A 22,398-nucleotide genomic window follows, 5' to 3' on the forward strand; every position below is an offset into this window, starting at 1 on the left:
TTGTTTTTTTTTCTTTATTAAAGGCTGTAGTCAATTTGTATGTAATACAGTATATTACATGTTATATAAAATAATAAATAATACGATATTATGTTTTCTCTTTTTGAGTATATAGGTATTGTCGTAGACCGTAGCCAAATTGTACATAATATATTCCATGTTGTATACTTTATGATAAAATGATATGTTTTCTCTTTTAAGTATATTATTGGTTCGAATAATATTTATGTAAACAACGATGAACATATAAAACAATGAATTATTCATTAGCCTGAAATATTGTAATTATTATTGCTTTATAATTAGAAAATGACATATTCCAGATATTGATAATGGTCCGCGACATCATTGCCAAGGTTTTCTAGTGTTTTAAAATGTTGTTATTTTTGTGGGTACCTTGTTACTTTAAACCTAAAATGAGTAATGGAAATTACACATCGGGAATATTATATATGTTACTCTCATTTATGTTATATGTTTTTAAACGAAAGATAAAAAAATCCTACCAACGAAACCAGAAAAGTATCTCGCTTGAAGAATCTAGGAGACTGAAATGGAAAAACACTAGAACCCTGTCTCGGGCGGTTGTCTCTACAATCCGAATATGTCTGATGATACCCAATCTCCGTATATGCATATGGTCTATTTTTTGTCCAGTACGCGCTTGGAATTTAAGATAATTCAATACTTTGCGATTAGGTTCCGTTCCAGAAAGATGGCCGTAAAGTCAATTGGTCGGAAAAAATACTTCACGTTATCTCTTTGACGATGAACCTCATTGACGACGCTGTTGAAAAAAATACTTGTGCGCTAAAGGAGTGGCGCTTAAGCAAGCTGCAGAAAAATGCGCGGCACATTGCATTCTGCGCATAGCTGCGTCGGCACTAATGTCCTTTTATGAGAAAAACTAATTAAACTCTCGAGATGACCGGATGCCTGCTAGAAGCCGAGTCTAAGAATCTTTCGTTTTCATCTGACCGAAGGACGAACTAATTTAGTCATAATACCTACAAGCAGTGGCGTGCACAGAGTTTTTAATCAGGGTAGGCGCTAGGGTTGAGTTATGATAAGTCATAGTAGGCACTGGAGGGGTAAGTAGAGAGGATTACATTCTTCTGTCCTGACATACTACACTCCTCGCTTCCTTCACATCCATACATGCCGTTTGATTACGCATAATTTTGACACCACTAGATTGTAGGTTCTGATTGATCTGACCGTGCCAAGTCTTTTTCGGCCGTCCTCGTTTCGTTCTCCCGCTCACATTCGCCACATATATTTTCTTAATCATTCTCTCTCTATCCATTCGCTCCACGTGTCCATAGGTGGTATGGTGGTTAAAGAAATCTTCTTAATCTTTTCAACTATTGTTCAGCCTTACATTACTTTCTTATACATTTATTCTTTTTTAATTATGTGGAATTTGCATGGAAAATCATTGTAACACAGAAAAAATATCGTTCAGCTTAAATAAAACGTTCATAATAATATTAATAAATTTGGATAAATTATATAGCGCCATTTTCGTAAAATACTACCTCAAATCTAGTAGATATGTATATAATATGCTTATACATACTAGATTTTTAAAATATTATCAAACGAATACACGGCTGTCCAAACTTAAAACACAGTAAGGGACATTTTTGTAGTACCTTTTTTTTGCATTTTTGGACTAAGTAGAATCTACTTAGTCCAAAAATGCAAAAAACAACGCACTACAAAAAAAATGTCCCTTACTGTGTTTTGAGTTTGGACAGCCGTACTACTTTCCGGATAATCCTCGTATGTCCAATAAAGTTTCGGATTCCATCTGTTTTCTTTTGGATGTCGGATCGATGTTCGGTCTCATTCATTACTACTACGGCCGTAATCCGAGAGTGCGAGTAATTTCACTTTCTTCTGACTTTTTGTCCTGCCCGTTTCGGCTCTCGTCCCACGCCGCTTGGCTAATTGATCGATCGTAAAGAAACAGAAAAGAGACACCGGTTCATGACTTCGAGGGCTTGTCCACGTTGCATCCATCAACCACGACGCAGGTTTCGCAGTATTTATTTTATTTAAATATAATACATTCATAAGCCACATCTAAATATTCCCGATGAGTAATTTCCAGAAGAATGTGTGGAAAACCATTGTATGACAGAATTAAAAACGATATAAGAAAGGAATGTAAGGCTGAACAAGGGATAGTTAAAACGATTAAGAAGAGTTCTTTAAGGTGGTATCGACGTGTGGAGCGCATGGATGACGAGAGGATGACTATGAAAATATGTATTAAATATGTGGCGAATGTGAGCGGGAGAACAGAACGAGGACGACCGAAAAAGACTTGGCACTATCGGATCAAACAGAACCTAAAATCTGGTGGTGTCAAACGTCTGCGTAATCGGAGGGCATGTATGACTGGATGTATGGATGTGAAGGAGGCGAGGAGTGTATGTCAGGACAGAAGAGTGGCGTTCCATCCTCTCTGCATACCTCTGCGATGAAGTGGCGTGATGGTAGTAGTAGTAGTAATCTTAGATCTGTAACTGTGACATCAGATTAGTTATTGCGTGTTCCGCAATTTCATATAATAAATACTCGTACATGTCAATTATTTGTCTGGCTCCGTAGTTTGGTGTTTAGCGTGTTTGGCTACCGCGTTGAAGAAGAGATTCAGAAAAGGTGGGAGTCTAGAGCTAGAGAATCTAAAGTCTAGGAGAATCTCTGGCGATCCTAGAGTCCGTGTACCGCGGATGCGTACTGACCCTTAGCGAATGCTCAGCCTGGAGGGTGTTCTATCGCAGCAGTCCAATGACCGTCACGTTAGGTTAGGTCATTAGGGAAAATCTTTAGTATCGCGGTGAATTCAGGACTGTCCTTACGCAACGTACCGAGCTAACACGTGTTCTGGATAGCCGCTCAGTCCGCTTGGTTCTCACGCTTCGAGTGTCGGATAGAAGTGGGCAGTAAAGCGACTCATTATGCCGCATTCTCTATTATGCCTTTCCGCGTCCTGTTCCTTGCTCCCTGCTCCCTGCTCTATGGCCGGCATTCGAAGGTCGTACACGCACTGCATCATAATACATATCAAACACATATTACAATAAACAGTGTATTATGTTTACTACATCAACCGTGTCTTGCGAATTCCGCGAATTTCCTCAAAATGTTGTGAAATACATTCGCAACATTTTGAGTGTGCCGTACTACGTAGGTACTAAGGTAGGCAGAAATGAGTGATGGAAATATTATATACCGCTCACTCCTTTCAAGAACGTTATAAATCAAAAAAAAATATTCTTCAGGATAACGTTTTTAAAGTTTAAAAATATAATTCAATGTATTAAAAATAAATATCAAGCCACTTATTGAACTTTTTACTGTGCAACAGATCTTTTTAAGTAAAACCTGAAGCTTTTTTCTCCATTTGAAAAATATTTAGGATATTTAAAAAAATAATTAAACAATATCTTTTGTTCAAAATGCAAAAACACTTTTTGCCCTGTAGCGGGTAAATATTAAGTTAAAAATATGCCGCCTTTGCTGGGATATACTACATTTTCTGGGCATTCCGAAAGCATGCACAACTGAAAATTGACGATTTTTTATTTATGACGTTCTTGAAAGGAGTGAGCGATGTGTGACTTATAATAATAATAATAAATTTGGATAACTTATATAGCGCCATTTTCGTAAAAAAAATACCTCAAGTTATGTATGTAACATGAGTAGTGCACTTGCAAACCACGTTATGTTAAAAAATTATGTTTTTTAGCCAATGGTGGCAATCGGTAGGAGATGAAATCTTCTACCGATTTGAGCTTTTGAGAGATTTTAGACTGTGAACTGTCTTTCGGCATAGCGAGTTTTGCAAGAGTATTGATTTTTCTTTTCCATTTTATTATTAACTTAACGAGTTTTGGTAGATTATGTTAAATATGGACGTTAATATTTTAAATCTTCTACCGATTGGCGCCATTGGATAAAAAAATTTTTTTTTAATATAAAGAGGTTTGCTAGTGAACTACTCATATCGCTCACTCCTTTCAAGAACGTCATAAATCAAAAAACTTGATTTTTCAGGAGAACGTTTTTAAAGTTTAAAAATGTAACACAATGTATTAAAAATAAATATCAAGCCACTTATTGAACTTTTTACTGTGCAACTTATCTTTTTAGGTAAAACCTGAAGGTTTTTTCTCCATTTGAAAAATATTTAGTATATTTAAAAAAATTACTAAACAAAACCTTTTCTTCGAAATGCAAAAGCAACATTTTCTGCCCTGTAGCGGGTAAATGTTGAGTTAAAAATATGCCTCTTTTGCTGGGATATAGTACATATTCTGAGCATTCCGAAAACACGCACAACTGAAAATTGACGATTTTTGATTTATGACGTTCTTGAAAGGAGTGAGCGATATGTTTAAATAAATAAATAAATATCACGGGCACTCGTTTGTCTCCAGCGGCCACGACACTCTTACGTGTAACTTCTTCCGCACAATATTTGCGCAACTGGTCAACACGACGAGCGCGAAATGCGTGTTTTTATTTTAGCTATTTATTCATTTCTAAATGATAAACAAAATGCGTACACGAGTCGATAATTGTTGACAACAGTGATGCCGCAATTCCGTTTATAGATAACGTAATCGTATCATGCGAGTCGGTACACGATTTTAGTCGATCTTTTCAATATGAAACGGCTTTGCCCACCGCACACTGCATACCGCGTCTGACTAACGTTTCCTTGACGGTGCGCACACACATTAATATAATTAAAGTCCAGGTGTAATTATTTTATTGTAAAACTTTAATACTGTAAATTGTTATTTTATCTATTGTATATAATGTATATAATCTAATAATAAAAAAATATTTAAAAAAAAAACAAATAAAAATGAATTTAAAAAATGTATAAACATGTAAGTATTTCGGCTCAACACAGGCCATGCCTAAAGAGCCGTAATACATATAGTAAAAAAAATGTATGTATCTTTGAAATAAATAAATATACATGCAGAAATAGTGTTATCCCGCAGGGGTAGGCGGGGAGAATAGAACGCCACACAATCTGTCTTTGCACACAATCTTCGCTTCCTCCACATTCATACATCTTTTCATACATACCCACCGATTATTCCGACCGGACCTTTGAGTATTTGAAATACTCGAACGTGCTCATTAAGGGGATACAACGAAACTCAATCAACGGCCGACCGCCGGAGAGGTAACACGCCTTTCCATGCCCGATTTTTTAAAGAGTGTGTATTGGATATTTTCTTTTATGTATTAATTTTTAAATCAAACACCGATTTTTTGAGTCAACTAAGTAGACTCAAAAAGTTCTACAAATTAATCGCCAAATCAATAAATAATAAAAATAAATAAAAAAATGATATTTTATTGTTTTTTAGAATATATAAATTGATTTTTTAACTTCATACCTTTCAATAACTTTTTTTTTCAAATTCATATATTTATCTCGAAGAAAAAAAAATCAATGCAAAAACAACGTTTTAAGAAAAAAATCACGTAAAATGTTACCGGAATTAAGAGAAAATTTAGTGCGACTTAACGAATACTGGGCTTTAAAATTCCAAGAACTAAAGCAAGACGGACGTTGCATGGATGTTTTTTCAAACTGCGCTAAAGACTTGCGAATATGCCTCATAGTAGAATAATAACAATAGCAGACGGAGCCGAGTTTTCCTCGGCCTTCCTCTGCCGTTGTCATGTAATCTACACGCGGCTTATCTCGGTGGTCGGTAAACCCACTTGGTTTTTTTTATCTGCTATTGAATGCGAGCACTCGTATCGTCATGTGTGTGTGTGTACAAATTACTGCGTAGTAAATAAAAAGCCGCCAACGAGAAGTTGGCATTCTCGCGGCCGTAGTATCGCAGTGGCGGGAAAATTCTAACTGTCGTCATTTCGACTTGGTGTCGCCCAATTTGTACACAGTACGTGTGTTGTGTACCCCGCTTTGTGTCCGTGTCAGAAACGAGCGGCGATAATGTTATTTTTATTATTATTTAATACATGTGTAATGTGTGTCGCGTCGTCATCGCGTTTGGCACTTGCGTCCTACATTCTACGGCGCATGTGCCGAATCACTAAAACTAAAAAGACAAACGCCAACTGCTGGACAAAAATGTTTTCGTTTTTAATTTAGTTTCGCTTAGTAAATACCAGGGTTTTTTTTAACAAAAAAGGTCCCGTAACTCACTCACATGTGAAGCTTTTTACTAAAACAAATTATATACCAATATTATATCATTTAAATAAAATGTAAAGCAACTTATTCTATAATTTTTAAGAATTATATAATATAGATTGTAATTATGTAAGCGCAAACATTGTTTCGTCTAATTGATTGAAAATAATATAATAAAATACATCCTCAAAAAAAGGAGCCAGAACGCCGTTCCACATAGAAAAAAATCCTGGTAAATACCACTATTTCATAAAATCACACGTGGTTCGATGCATTCCGCATCATTTTCAAACACCGTATGTGAAGCTAATTCTAAATTTTAGAGTTGGGTCCTTGGGACGTCGAAGGTTGAAGGTAGAAGAGGGGGTAAGAGCTGTTTCTTAAGAATGAATTTTGGATTTTTTTGTACATGATTGAATAAATAAATTAAAAATGGATACATTTTGCCACAAAGTGACTGCCGAATAAATCAATGAAAAAATATTTTATGGTCTAGCTTTCTTCTTTTATTTGTATTTTATAGTTTATCTATCAGCTGTCGATATCGATAACTTTTATCATAATCGTTTTGTCATTAGAATTTCATGTTGCATACATGTCAATTGTATTAAAAATAAAACGCCGTGTTTACTTTTTCAATAATGGGGTCGACTGCAAACAATGAAATAATATTATCAACATCCTATCTCCGCCTAAAACTAGGCCAAATATTGTTATCAGTCGTAACCGTTTTAGAATTTCGCACAAAGATATTAGGCGGTCAAAATATGTCTAAATTTTTTTTTATCTAGCTGTACCAATTTGTACATAATATATTACATGTTGCATACTTAATGGTAAAATGACATGTTTTCTCTTTTAAGTATATTATTGGTTCGAAAAGTACTTATCTTAACAAGGATGAACATATAAAACTAATTATTAATTATGCATTGGCCTGAAATATTGTAATTATTATCGCTTTATAGTTAGGAAAGTTAGTTAGTTTCGCTATTCACACAAAGGTTTAAATGGCGTTAGTTGTTTTTTTATATATATTTTTTTATAATTAACATATACATTACAAACAAACATTTAAGGCGTATACATTAAAAACATCAATTAAAAAGTAAGCAAGAAGACTCTTGTTAAAGATGTAGAAGAATCCCGCTTCGGAATACTCTTTCAGACACATGAAACAGATCAATATCCAGTGTGATATTGTTCAACATAGCGGTAGCTCTTCCTGCAGGCGAATAAAATTGTGAACGAAAGTGCCTCGATATTGAAAAAGTTGACTTCAATTTTGCAGTTTTTTATTTTATTTATTTATTTAAGGACCACCAAAGTTGTTTAATAACCCGCAACGCCTCTATTTAAGAGGCTTGTCTGAAGGTAGGATAGTTAGGAAAAGGAAGGTATATCGCTCACTCCTTCCAACAACGTCATATATCAAAAATCGTCAATTTTCAGTTGTGCATGTTTTCGGAATGTCCAGAAAATGTACTATATCCCAGCAAAAGCGGCATATTTTTAACTTAATTTTACCCGCTACAGGGCAAAAAGAGTTGTTTTTGCATTTCGAAGAAAAGGTATTGTTTAATTATTTTTTTAAATATACTAAATATTTTTCAAATGGAGAAAAAACATTCAGGTTTTACCTAAAAAGATCTGTTGCAAAGTAAAAAGTTCAATGAGTGGCTTGATATTTATTTTTAATACATTGTATTATATTTTTAAACTTTAAAAACGATCTCCTGAAAAATCACGTTTTTTGATAAATGACGTTGTTGAAAGGAGTGAGTGATATAGAGTGATATACTATATGAAAAATGCATTACAAACAGTCTGACCAATTGAAAAAATTGAATTTATTGAATTCATTTTGCTATTGGCGGGAAACGATTTCTTCAGTGAGCAGTATTGTTTTAGTGATAATTTCTGTTGAACGCTCGCGACTTTTTGTATAGGTATTTGCCTATTTCAGTCGACATTGGTCCAGCATTGTCAGATGTCGAATCACTCCACCTTACGAACATTGCAGATTCAGTGTCCCGATGACGCAATTCCTACTCCGTATATCCGAGTGCACCGACGACGTCGGGACTGTCTATTTCTCAATTCCGACCGAATGCAAGGTCATAATTGAATTTGCACAATGTTTTTAGAAATTGGCCGCTTCTTGTTGACCTTGTGAAACCTTTTAAGGCGACTTTTTCTATCGACGTTTGAAAATAACCTGTTGCGTTGTTGAGCGCAGGATTCAGTGCATTATTTGTTCAAGTATTATAAATGGCGGGATAATCAAATGATATGTTCAAACGTCGGTAATTTCCGTCGATTCTCCGATTGCTACTGTGATGTGGGACCTAGGATTACTTGTTTTGTTAACCAGTTGCCAGTTTATCCCGAGCGTGACTCGGGCAAGGAGTTTTTGTATTACATTGATGAGTCCGAGTGCTGCTCGGACGAATCGTATTCCAACGTGGTGGTATTGATTTGCCCGAGCCAAATATATTTATGTATTTGTTTTTATTGACTAACCCGAGCAGTGTTCGGGTAGTCCTGTTTCGAGTTGTTTGGTGATGATTTCCTGCACCGACGAATTTTCTCGCCAAAATTCGACTGGTTGATATTCCTGGTTTTCAAGTTGCTTCGTAGCCAGTAGCTTTAAGCGGGAAATATGTTTTTATCTATTGAAACCGAGAGTAGCTTTAACACACACAACGTCACATTCTCCACATGTACAACTATTGTAAAAGTATTTACACTTTAAAAAAGTCATCTTTGAATAATCCAGTTTATAAATCAATCATAAAATTCCCCCATACAGACAATTTTTCATGCGTCATTTAGTTACTCCGCTCCGGTACTAATTAATGAATTAAATTATATGGTGATCAAGTAACTACCAGGGTGACAGGAAGAGCTAGTAGGTCAGAGTTCGAAAGAAAAAAAGTTTTGTTAATTTCTTCGCAATCCTTCTAGGAATCAAAAGGGTTGGGTGTCAATCAAGTAACCAGGGTGACAGGAAAAGCTAGTAGATCAGAGTTCGGAAGAAAAAATCGTTTCCTCGCAATCCTTCGAGGAATCGAATCAGCAAAGGGTTGGTTTGGTTTGATCGAATCGTCCCGCCGCAACCTTGACAGAATTGCCGCGTCTTTGTTAGAGATGATTGGCGCGACTGCGCGCTCGGTTGAGGCGGCGAATTGTATGGTGTGTTTATATCAGCCATTTAACTTGTAATAAACTTATTTATTTAAATATATTACATACATAAGTCACATATGTAATATTCCCGATGAGAACTTTACATTACTCATTTTGGGACATGGGATTAAGGTTAACATGACTGAATAACAGATGAAGTAGCAAACAAGAAAACGCAGGGCAAAATGGAAATATGAAGCAATAAAAGGTACAGTAAATAGGCATATGAAAAAAACATTAGGTAAGAAGCATGTTCAAAGGAAAAAAAGAGAAAATATAACTAATCACTAACACAAATATCTTTCCATAAATTATTTTTTCAGTTCATTCATTTTGGATCCCTGACTGGGCTCTATTTTATATGTCAGGCAGCTGGTTAATTTGTGTATATGCAATATTTTGTAAGGACCTTATTCCAAACTTAGTTATGTTTATTGGCCCCGTATGTATGTTATTATGTCCTTTCATATTTCTCTGTTGAAAATTGGTTTGGTGTTGCTGTGAGTCGTTTTAAACATTATTTGAAGTCTCATTTGTAATCTCACATTTGTGGCGGCCATCGCGAATCGTATGGCATGTTTATATTAGCCATTAACTTGTAATAAGCTTAATATCGCGATACCCTCGCGGACGTGACAGGTCCGCGGTTCGCGCGTAATTCGGTCGGCGGTTTTCCCGCCCTCGGCGCATTTGGCGCGCGAATCCGGCGGCCTTGCAGCGCCGCCCGTGTTTACTACTTACTACCGTACTACCATACTACCGCGAGCGTGGACCGTCTCGCCTTTTATCGCCATTACTCACTGCGCTTACTCCGCTACTACGGCTACGTGAAATGAGCGCGCCAATTTTTTCCGTTTCTCTTTTTAAAATTTCATTCCGAGAATCTGTCCTCCGCTCTTGGCGCCAGCGGGCGTTCGGCGGTTCGAATCTATATCCGCCAACCGAAAAGTGTTGCCACCTTAGGACTCTTTCAGGCAGCCGCGGGCACCTACTTTCTGCAAGTACCTACCTGCCTGCTTCTCTGGCGACCTGTTTTAGTCTCCCATGTAGCAATTATACAATTAAAATAACTTTAAAAATTGCGGATATATTATTTCAAAACGATAAAGGACGATCACGTTACATTTTTATCTGATTTCCAAATTATCGAATATTTTATTTTTATTTTCACATCGATTATTTTGATTTGTAGTGCCTGTATATGGGCATAAGTATTCACCGCGAAAGTTACAATAAAAATCTAACGACGATTTTCGGTAGTCCGAAGGATAAAAAAACGACGCTCTTTGTCAAAAAGTTCCAAGATGTACATTGTAATGTAAAGTAAATTCATAAAGTATAAACACGTGTAACATTTACTAATTCTACCCATGATTAACAACCACACTACTCAAATTCAAATTCCAAACATAGTGCTTGAATCACTAGAACTTCACTAGAGACTTCTTCTATTGTGAGATGAAAGAAGCTTTTTTATTAAGCAGAAACTCTTTCAATTGTACGTGAAGTCCGAATCCTGAATTATAATCACACACATGAGAAACGCCAGAAAATATCATTTTCTATAGATATATTGATCAAACTCGTAACGCAGTACGCGCGAGTTCACTATTGCCATCTATGGTGGGATGATGACAATTTATCGTCACTCGCGCGTTTGTTTCCGGAAGCGACGCGCTGTCCTATAACGTTAAGTCCCGGTAAATAATTTTCACACGTTTATTGCGGCCTTGTCCGTTAGCCCGGGTGGCTAGGCGGACTCCGGATGTACGAGTAGAACTGTCGCGAGGGTTTCGACCGAAGATTTCTCACGGCGAGTGGCGATGCGTTAACCACGCGATGGCCGGACTAAGGGGTGAAACGTGACACTCGATATGGTTTTCATATGTACTAAGATTGCGACACATCCGTGCTATTAAGCTGCTTTTGAAGATTGTAAAGTAGAAATGTCTAGAAAATGAAATAAATTATATATAAAAACTCTTGTAACTATATTAAATAAATCAAAAATAAATAATCAGTCAGTGTAACGCGTAAAAACAGACATATCGCAGGCATAGATGAGACGAGAGAGGCAGGAGCGTCAGTTCGGTGTTTCTAAATATGTACGTAGCAGGGATGTGTCGCAATCTTACGAGTACATATCGCTCATTCCTTTCAACAACATCATAAATAAAAAAAAACTTGATTTTTCAGGAGAACGTTTTTAAAGTTTAAAAATATAATACAATGTATTAAAAATAAATATTAAGCCTCTTATTGAACTTTTTACTGTGCAACAGATCTTTTTAGGTAAAACTGAAGGTTTTTTCTCCATTTGAGAAATATTTAGTACATTTAAAAATAATTAAACAATACCTTTTCTTCAAAATGCAAAAACAACACTTTCTGCCCTGTAGCGGGTAAACATTAAGTTAAAATATGCCTCTTTTGCTGGGATATAGTACATTTTCTGGGCATCCCGAAAACATGCACAACTGAAAATTGACGATTCTTTATTTATGACGTTCTTGAAAGGAGTGAGCGAAATGTGGAATTTAGTAATTGGAATAGAATATTTATTTTGTAATACCTTGCTCTGCAAAATTATCATTTAAAAAAAATAATAATAACGAACGTCTCGCACCCGATCGCCATTACCTTTTTATATTACAATATTTCGTGATATATTTGCACCTACATTTTTTCTGCCCGGTATGGGCATAAGTAATTGAACATTAGTTTTCGGATCACGATCCTTTTTCAAGGTTTTGTCCGTCTTCGAAATTACAGCTTTTGTGGTTTGTGTTTATTTTACAATACGATAGAATACCATAATTCTACGCTGGGTCTCGAATACGCGCTTCTCGGCTGTGCCTATAAATCCGCAGTGCTGATACCACAAATAAATAATATACATCGTCTTTTGGTTCGGCAAAAAATATATCATTTTTGTCAGATTTTTTCAGGTCAATCACGACACGCCGATGTTTGGTCCATAATACCTGCGTTTATGTCTCAAAATCGGATAATCAAATTGAATTACTTAATAAGCAAGTACGCACGCAAATAATTACCATGCTTAGTATCTCGAAAAACTACATCCTTGCAAACAAATGGGAATAAATTACCCGATACAATAATTAAACGTAAAGTTATTGAGATCGTATACGTTGTTTTTTAGAAGAGACTAACAATATATGAACAATGGATTATTCTATCCGCTTTTTATGATGAAGTCTTTGAAAAACATTAAGTAAAGCCTAAAACAGTTCAATTGTTCGTATGGCCTTATAATATTAAACAAGAACAGTTTTTGAAAATAATCATTCGTTTGGCATTAAATCGTCTTAGAAAAAAAAAGAGTAAGATGCGTAGGTAGGTACATGGTAGGTACTTGGTGGAGTTAAAACATCAAATGCTTTCCTCTCGAAATAACTACTACTATTACTACCATCACGTCGTTTATATATCGCTCACTCCTTTCAAGAACGTCATCAATCAAAAATCGTCAATTTTCAGTTGTGCATGTTTTCAGAATGCCCAGAAAATGAGCAAAATCCCAGCAAAAGAGGCATATATTTAACTTAATATTTACCCGCTACAGGGCAGAAAATGTTGTTTTTGCATTTTGATGAAAGGGTATTGTTTAATTATTTTTTTAAATATACTTAATATTTTTAAAATGGAGAAAAAACCTTCAGGTTTTACCTAAAAAGATCTGTTGCACAGTAAAAAGTTCAATAAGTGGCTTGATATTTATTTTTAATGCATTGTGTTATATTTTTAAACTTTAAAAATGTTCTCCTGAAAAATCAAGTTTTTTGATTTCTGACGTTCCTGAAAGGAGTGAGCGATATGTCAGGCACCTGGTTAATTTGGGTATAGGCAATATATTACAAGGACCTTACTGCAAATTTAGTTGTGTTTATCGGCTCCAGATGTATTTTATAATTGTATTATATTAAAATTGTTTTAAATTGTTAACATTACTTTACCATTTGTTGTACTTCAGCATGTAAGTATTTCGGCTCAACACAGGCTATGCCTAAAGAGCCAAAATGCATATAAACTATATATACATTTATAGTTAAGGAATAAAGAAATGTCTTCGTGTTTAAAAATGATATATGAAATCTCATATTATTTTTTGACATTTCATCAAAGATGAAGAAGAATATGGAAGTCTGGGCATTTACGGGGCTGACGACCATCATAGGCTGGTTTAAGTGATCACTTTACACACGTGTAACATTCACCAATTCTACCCATTATTGATAACCACACTACTCAAATTCTTGGAAGTTCTATATATATGAACCAATTTTGAAACACTGTTCTTGAATCACGAGAACTTCACTAGAGACATATATTGGTGAGATGAAAATATATTTTATTATTCTTCATCTTTGATGAGATGTCAAAAAATAATATGAAAAATAACCTTTATAATTGGAGATAATCCAGATTTGTGAGCAAGTATTTGGACACATTCAAAATGTTGTAAATGAATTTCTCTGTTGGAAATCGGTTTGGTGTTGCTGCGAGTCGTAAATCAATAAATCGAAGTCGTGTCTGGTTTTGTGTGTAAATAATGCGTATTGTATACCTAACTTGATAACTCGTAATTGACTATTGAATAGAGGTATTATTATAGCATCACACACGTGCGCCCCTTGATAGGTCACGGGAGATAATGCAGGGTACACGGAGATGGGAGGCCTGCTCCATAGTAAAACGTCGCGTTGTTCTCGCGCCCGGGAGTGAGTACGTACGTGGTTCTTTGTTGTTGGGACAGGTTTCGTGGTCAACGCTAGTCATTGAACTCACGCAACTAGCCCGCCGTCCGTCTAGGCAGCGCTAGAGGAACGGGCAGGAAACTGGACTGGTTCTGGGCCGGTCTCTGCCGGGAGAGTCCATCCGCTCCCGTCTCCACCATGCTCTAACCTGCCCACCCGATAAAGAGTTCACCACATGAAGAGTCCAAATCAAATAACACAAGAAAGCGCGTCACAGAAAAGCCCACAAATCACACTAACACTTTTTATGGTAACGTAAAATAATATAAAATATATTTTATTTTATTTGGGAATTTTACATAATAGTTGCATAAATCAAGTCATATCGCTCACTCCTTTCAACAACGTCATATATCTAAAATCGTCAATTTTCAGTTGTGCATGTTTTCGGAATGCCCAAAAAATGTACTATATCCCAGCAAAAGCGGCATATTTTTAACTTAAAATGTATCCGGTACAGGACAGAAAGTGTTGTTTTTGCATTTCAAAGAAAAGGTATTGTTTAATATTTTTTTTTAATACTAAATATTTTTCAAATGGAGAAAAAACATTCTGGTTTTACCTAAAAAATATGTTGCACAGTTAAAAGTTTAATAAGTGGCTTGATATTTATTTTAAATACATTTTATTATATTTTTAAACGATCTCCTGAAAAATCAATTTTTTTGATATATGACGTTGTTGAAAGGAGTGAGCGATGTGAGTTACATAAATCAAATGAAAATGAGTTGCACAAAATAAGTTAAATAAGCACCGATCCAGGCATTTAAGACCGACGCAATCTTTCCGAGTTATGCAATTCTCACTGAATTCTGATGAATGGAGTTTGAGAAGTGTGGACATGGCGATAAAAATAATTCATTCGGCGACTTGCCCGCAGAAATGGCAACACCTTTGTGATAGCGCCGGTCGCCAGCACGCGCCGCTACAATAAACACCGGCGTTCTCGTGCTATAATATAAAGCGTAGTTAGTAAACATTGCGACACGGGGCACTAAGATAAATACAGTACGCATTTCTTCAGTACTCCAGTATCAGATTACACTACCAACGCCGACTTTCGGTAGTCTTGCTGAAATATTAACATTTTTTATGTGTCCAAATACTTGTTCACATATATGGATTATCTCCAATTAGGAGTTATTTTGCTTACTTAAAAAATTATTCTCGATCTGCGGATAGAAATCAATAGTAATTTTTTCAATAATATACATATCGTAGTAGTACAGGAGAAAGTGACCAAGTGCATTTTTTACAAAAACGTGATTATTGACTATTTGATCTCTTACTAGCTTAATGTTACCCTGAAAAAATCCCAAAGCGATTTAAAACTTGGGAGTATAATATATTGACTTGTTAAAAATTACTAACTGCATTGATGTTTATTCTCTTGCCAAGCAAAAGTGACTTAATTGGCCCTCCTGAACATTTTACGTTTTGTTAGTTAGTCACTTTCTCCTGTACGACAACGATATAGTTGTTGACGTAGTATAAAAAAATATTTAACCAAATAGTGGAAACTAGCGAGTAATGAAGTTTGACATCGATGTATTATCCTACATAATCAATTGCTGTACTCCGAGTGGATACTATCAAAAGAAATAAATGTGATTTATCTTGATGCTTTGATGATTTTTTGTCTGGTTTTCTGTTAAATTGCAAATATTTTGCGTGTACATAGTAATTATGGTGTTGCTGCGCAGAATGTATCGATTTCATTGTTCCCGACGACACGCTCCACTGCATACTGCATCGAGCCTGCACACTTCCTGTGGGAAAGTCGGACGAGTGCATTGCCAGTCGTGTACAAAATCATTACTCGATGTCTGTCTGACCTTCGGCGGATCGAATTTTCTGCATCCACCCAATATGACCGACGCGCGCTCAACGGATTTCGACGAAACGGAATAAAAATGCACCCCAGCATTCTGAAAATATTATGATTTATATGTAAGGCGTCCTCCTAGAATATACTCGTAAAATCGCACCCTTACTATCTCGATCCGGTGATTTACAATCTAAAAACATAACGACTCGTATTATGAGTGGGAAAGTACCTAGCGATATGTCACGAAAAAGTTGTCGTTTACGACCGACGACCATTCGGTTTGTCTCCTTGCCTCCGCTCATTCGGATTTGGGTAGAATCACGAGATCTCGCACTCTCGCCAGTCGAATAGCTTGAGATACGATTCGGGCGTTCGTTCATACGAAGGGAAGGTTTCGTATTTGTTCCCCGTGTCAATTTTAATATTTTTACGAGCACCCCTATCCGCCCCATCCCGGACGGATTATACCGAATAATATAATATTTATGACGTACCGCGTTTTGTCTCGTCCTTCTCGCGCACTTCCTACCGTAAAAAGGTCGTTAAGATTCGACACTCGGTGTTGTAAATCATAACGCGCGTTTCTGCGTTGCACATCCATCTGATTGCGCTCCGCTGCGCGTGTGATTGCAGTCAGGCTAATATATTCGGGCGAAGGGCGTCTATGACTCGGGATTATTTGATGACCCGCGAAGCATCTACGCGAGCAATATATAATATATTGTACTTGTTCAAATTATAGTAAGTACGAATGTCAGAAAAGCCTAGTAGTCAGTGAAATAATGAAGCGAGACCACATCTCGAACGACGAGGTACTACGAATAATCGAAGAAAGAAGGCACCTACTCGCGACTATCTCCAAGAGACGCGCCGAATGGATCAGATACGCGTTGAGACAAAATGGTTTCCTGCACATAATAATAGAGGGGACGATCGAGGGAATGAACGCCTTATACGAATACCTAAGCGACTTATACGAAGACGTGGGGGGAGTAAGAGGTAATCGTATGAGGAGCTGAAGAGGGTTTCGCAAATTAGTCCGGAATGGCGAAGGAGGTATCATTTTTTATTACAGACCAATCTATAGGATTAAGACCACAGGAGTGATCAAGCTGTAATTAAAACCTAGTTACACATTACTGTAGTATGTAATCCAAGAGAAGTACTGGATAATAACGAAAGTTCTCCGCTCGTATGTATTCTTGCGACGTATATACCACCATCCTGATGTGATCGCTTAGCGCTCTGCTGAAAACCCGGGATCTCGTATACAACTTACAAATAATCCTTTTGTTTTTATTCATCGCTTCGGCCCGCGTTTTGTATTGTACGTTTCCACCCTTGGCCGACGGCATTACGCATTCACAATGCGGCGCTCATCCCTTCCGAGTTGCATTAGGATCCCCCGTACGCAGAGTGCACACGTGCACCGCGTGTCTCCCATTACCGCCACCGGGGACAGCTAACAGCTTCCCGACCAATATTGGCGTTTCCTGCTCCTCTCACTTCCCGTCCTCCGGGCCATTGTCTATGAATACACCTACCGCTTTGAGGGGAACACCGACTTGAGGAAATAAAATTTAAACCAAGATAATGTTTATATAACAATAGATGATAAACATACATTGTATTTTTCAAAGAAGCATAGGACTACATATGGTATCGCGCTCATAATAGAGATAAACATCTCTGAAAAGAAGTGATAACATTTAACCATACTGTATACATCGATATGAGATCAAAAGATGCCGCATTAAGTCATGCGTAAAAATAACTGTCAAAATGAGTCGAGTGAAAAGGTAAAATTACCCTTCCCTCCCAACACCACCAGTTGAGTGAAACGGTAAAATTACCCTTCCCGCAGATAGTGTGTTTAGTAAGTCCTGCCGAAATGCTGTTTCGAGTATGTACTTCAGTCTCTAAGGGAAGTACGCGCTGGGACTTCTCGACTTCTTCGTAGTATTTAAAAATGCGATATTGAATTAAAAAAAAAAATGTTTTAAGAGTAATATAAACGCGATCAAATTCATTTTCGCCATTTCAAATTTTGCTAGAATTTTTTTACGAATATTTTAATAACATTAAAAACCGTCTTTACTAAAATTATCGTTACTTTATGTATCTTGTACACAATTTTAATTCTGTCATAAATCATTGTATGATAGAATTAAAAACGAAGATATAATAAAGGAACGTAAGACTGAATTAGGGATGCATGGATGTGAAGGATGCGAGGAGTGTATGTCAGGATATAAGAGTGTTGCGTTTCATCCTCTCTGCCTAGCCCTGCGGCGAAACGGCGTGACGGTAGTTTCATTCAACCCTTATCCCCACCCCAATGGTGCATAGGGCACTGCATTATATAAACGTAGTGTTATCTTGATCGTTAACACACGAAGGAAAGGTGATCAGCCCTCCGCTTCAGGTACCAGTCGAGGGTAATATTGAATAAATATTAGAGTGAAAGTATCACTTATATTTATTTGACCCCCCCCGGGAATCGAACCCGGGACCTCCAAACGGTAGCCGAGCGTGCTGACCATTTTTCCATTTTGCTGTGTGATACAACACTACTAAATGGGAATAAAGTTTTTTTTTGTCTAGTATTATTTATCAAATTGAAAGCAGTTCACTCTTTTCGAATTGACATCAAATGCTGGGATTCGCAGCTTGAGCCAGTTGCAGTCGGCGGTCAATGTCCACAAGGCGACATCTTGATAAAATGAGATTGGCTTCCACGGTCTGCTGAATATGACTTCCCTCGGTACCGTTACACGCGCTACGGGCGCGACACACATACCACGTACCACGTACACGTATGTACATACATCGCTCACTCCTTTCAAGAACGTCATAAATCAGAAATTGTCAATTTTCAGTTGTGCATGTTTTCGGAATGCCCATAAAATGTACTATATCCCAACAAAAGAGGCATATTTTTAACTTAATATTTACCCGCTACAGGGCAGAAAGTGTTGTTTTTGCATTTTGAAGAAAATGTATTGTTTGATTATTTTTTTAAATATACTAAATATTTTTCAAATGGAGAAAAAACCTTCTGGTTTTACCTTAAAAGATCTGTTGCACAGATAAATATCAAGCCACCTTATTGAACTTTTTAAAGTTCAATAAGTGGCTTGATATTTATTTTTAATACATTGTATTATATTTTTAAACTTTAAAAACGTTCTCCTGAAAAATCAAGTTTTTTGATTTATGACGTTCTTGAAAGGAGTGAGCGACATACTTTGCGACGCGGCTCATCCGTCCTAATCTGGACGTTTCGCAATTCCGCGATCTGATAACTAGAAATCTTAAGGCCTTACTCGCAGTAATAGAATTCGGTAAGCGTCCGGCTGCGCTGAGAGCCGAACGTGACTTCAAGATCGATTTTTCTTTTAGAATATATATATTGGATTTTTTTTTATTTTTAGAATATACAGTAGCGAGCATTGAAATCTTTCCACCTATTACAAACGCCTAATGCAGGTATAAATTAGTTGTAAGAACTAATTACCCCCACCCTTTATTTTTTCTACCTGAATAGGGTCTAACTCAAATAATGTGACAAGTTTTATTGTATAATTAAAATTAGTTTTAAACTTAGTTTTAAAATCACTTAAATTTATATTTTTAGTGATTTTAAAACACAGTTACATTTTAATTATAAAATGTAAAATCACAAAGTTAGTGCTTCAAATATAAATTATAAGTAATGTTTTACTAAGTAAATACATTTTCAAACACCGTAAAAACGTGTCACAGTAGATTTTAAGAAATAGTCGTATTTACTTAGTAAAACATTAATTCAAAATGAATAGATTTTACCACAAAGTGACTGCCGAATCAATTAATGAAAATAAATTATAAGTTTTATTTTTTGACTTTCAACGTGTCATTCGCTTTTTTGTACGTAAATTATATTTTTGAGATTTGTGGTGACATTAATTTTACATGAATTTCTTTTTCTCCTTCCAGATTTCATGAAGTCCCGCAAGCGCCCGGCCCCCTCGGGCTCCGCGTCCCCCGCGGCCGCCAAGGTGCCCCGCGCCGCCGCCGGCTCCGACGCGGCCTCCGCGGCCGCCGCGCGGGCCCCCCTCGAGCGCGCCTCCACCAGCTAGAGGACCCCCCCACGCGGACCCGCGACACATTCTACCTAGACTTGTTATATTCATTTATATATCTCATCACCGCCTCGAGATCAGCGACGAGGAACATCGTAAGAAGAACAAGGACAATAGTAATATATGATTAAAATAATCAAATACGAGTTGATTGGAAAAATATCGTATTTTATGGACAGTAAAACGTACTTTTTTAACTAAAAAAATTGCCTTTAAAATTCAGGTGCGTCTTAGTTATACTCGAAATGTCGTGGATTTAAGGTGGGATATTCTATAACCCGCATCATAATTTTCTCTAAACCCAGGTGACATTTGACGTAATTCAATTTTTTTCTAAAAATATTGATGTCTTTTTTTTCTTAAAATATTGAAAAAATTAAATTCTCTTCAAAATAAATATATAGCATCGAAAAGAAAAGAGTTATCGAAAGGTAAGTAGTTAAAAGCAATGATAAATATATTTTTTTCAATATATATTCCGAAAAAAAAATCTAATTCCAATATGTATTTTTTTTAAAATATAGTGCGCGGAGACACGTCCGACCTCAAGCGCGGCCGGGTCGCGTTCTGATTTTGTACGTTTGAGATCTCAGCCTTGAACATAGCATTGCCGATGAGAAATACCAACGCCACAAACTTACCAAAATTCCAGTCTTACGTTTTCTATATATTTTCTTAAGTATGTATTTTTAATTTGCGAGACGAAAAATTATTATATACTTTTCTTTGTTAGCATATGTTTTTGTAATCATTATTATTCGATAATTCCCACCACTTTAAGTAGCAGTAGGTCTTATCATTTAAGTAGGATTACGATATTATAAATAGTTATCCGCAATGATGTACAAATTATTCCAGTCGCCTACGATGAAAATTTGTAGAAATTGATCGGCTTGCTTACATTACAAAACTGAATTTATCTCTTTCGAAATGTTGGCATTTGTTTCCTGTAAACAAAATTCCAACATTTCAAAATATTCGTTTTGTTTCCTATAAACAAAAAACCAATATTTCAATTTTGTTTCCTATAAACAAAATACCAAAAATTTCAAAACATCCGTTTTGTTTCCTATAAACTAATGGTCGGAATTGAATCGTTTGAAGATTTCCGCAGTACGGAAGCGCGGATGAAGCACAAACCGTTTGGCATTGCGACTGCACACGTGCACTGTAAAACACTATTGTTGTAGTAAAATAGTAAAATAACATTTTGCTGTAGCACCTACTAACTAAAATAATATTCTCCGGCACAGGGTAACTGACAATTCGCTTGATTTATTCCTTAATTATTTGGCGATTAAATTCTCTCATTTTCAAGGGACAAATCGACTCTGTTTTGCTATAATTCCTTAATGCGTATTATAACTATCCTAAATTTTGACCGTGCGTAAAATAAAACACTTTATTCTTTAGTTAGAGGAGCTTTTCATACGTAATTGAAATATTACGCAAAAAGGGTGTATTCTCATTAATTGAAATGTATCCATTTTTAATATAAGTTTTACTCAGTAAATACTGCTATTTCTTAAAATCTATAGTGACACGTGTGTCAATGCATTCCAGATAATTTTCAATGGTGTTTGAAAATAATGCGGAATGCATCGAAACACGTGTCACAATAGATTTTAAGAAATAGTGGTATTTACTACGTAAAACTTAAATTAAAAAAAGGGTGTATTGTGTTAAATAACAAAAACAATATGTTGTTTTCTATTTGATAATATATCCGCTACGCTCACTTTGCACCAAAGGTAGCCTGCTTTGCGTTTAGTATTTGATCACGCACACTCAATATCCGGCATCAACAAAAGGCGCCTTTTTCCGCACCAAGCTATATAGTGCATTATTTTACCTCGGATAGTGTAAAGAGCGCGTTGTTTCCTTTTCCGGATTCGTTGTGGCGACTGGTATCGATCTCTTTGAACGCATACCGAAGAAACGGATTGTTTCTTCGTATCCCAAAGCTCTACGGTACAAAATTGTTTTTATTTAATTATATTTTTTGTTGTACACGTACAAACGCTTTCGTTGCATAATGATCTCCAAAATGCACTTGTAAAATAATATTGTTTAATGGTGTATATCTGTATGAATAGATAAAGGGAGAAATTGCGCTGTTGCCATAAGAAATGTGTAGAAAACTAAGCCAAACTCTGAACTACATATCGTGCATTGTAGTCCTTATTTTTGTAAAATACAAAAACAGTTTTATTCAATTTGAAATGATTACAGCATTCTTAGGGTACGTATTTTCTTCTTAGAAATGCTGCCTTA

At 36.2% G+C, this 22,398-nt stretch overlaps 1 protein-coding gene across 1 annotated transcript in view; it reads left to right on the forward strand.

Annotated features, from left to right (window-relative positions):
- The window catches only part of LOC148313172 (uncharacterized), a 90,950-nt gene extending 69,780 nt beyond the window's left edge, over positions 1-21,170 (forward strand). Inside the window, exon 2 of the mRNA XM_088266287.1 lies at positions 19,979-21,170. Within this exon, the coding sequence (XP_088122413.1) occupies positions 19,979-20,121 (143 nt within the window). The 3' untranslated portion in view covers positions 20,122-21,170. The remainder of the gene's footprint in view (positions 1-19,978) is intronic.
- The last annotated feature ends 1,228 nt before the right edge of the window (positions 21,171-22,398 follow it).

Source organism: Brachycentrus maculatus, unplaced genomic scaffold (assembly GCF_059751285.1).
Source record: "Brachycentrus maculatus isolate JH-2025_06_01 unplaced genomic scaffold, ASM5975128v1 h1tg000017l, whole genome shotgun sequence".
Taxonomy (NCBI): Eukaryota; Metazoa; Arthropoda; class Insecta; order Trichoptera; family Brachycentridae; genus Brachycentrus; species Brachycentrus maculatus.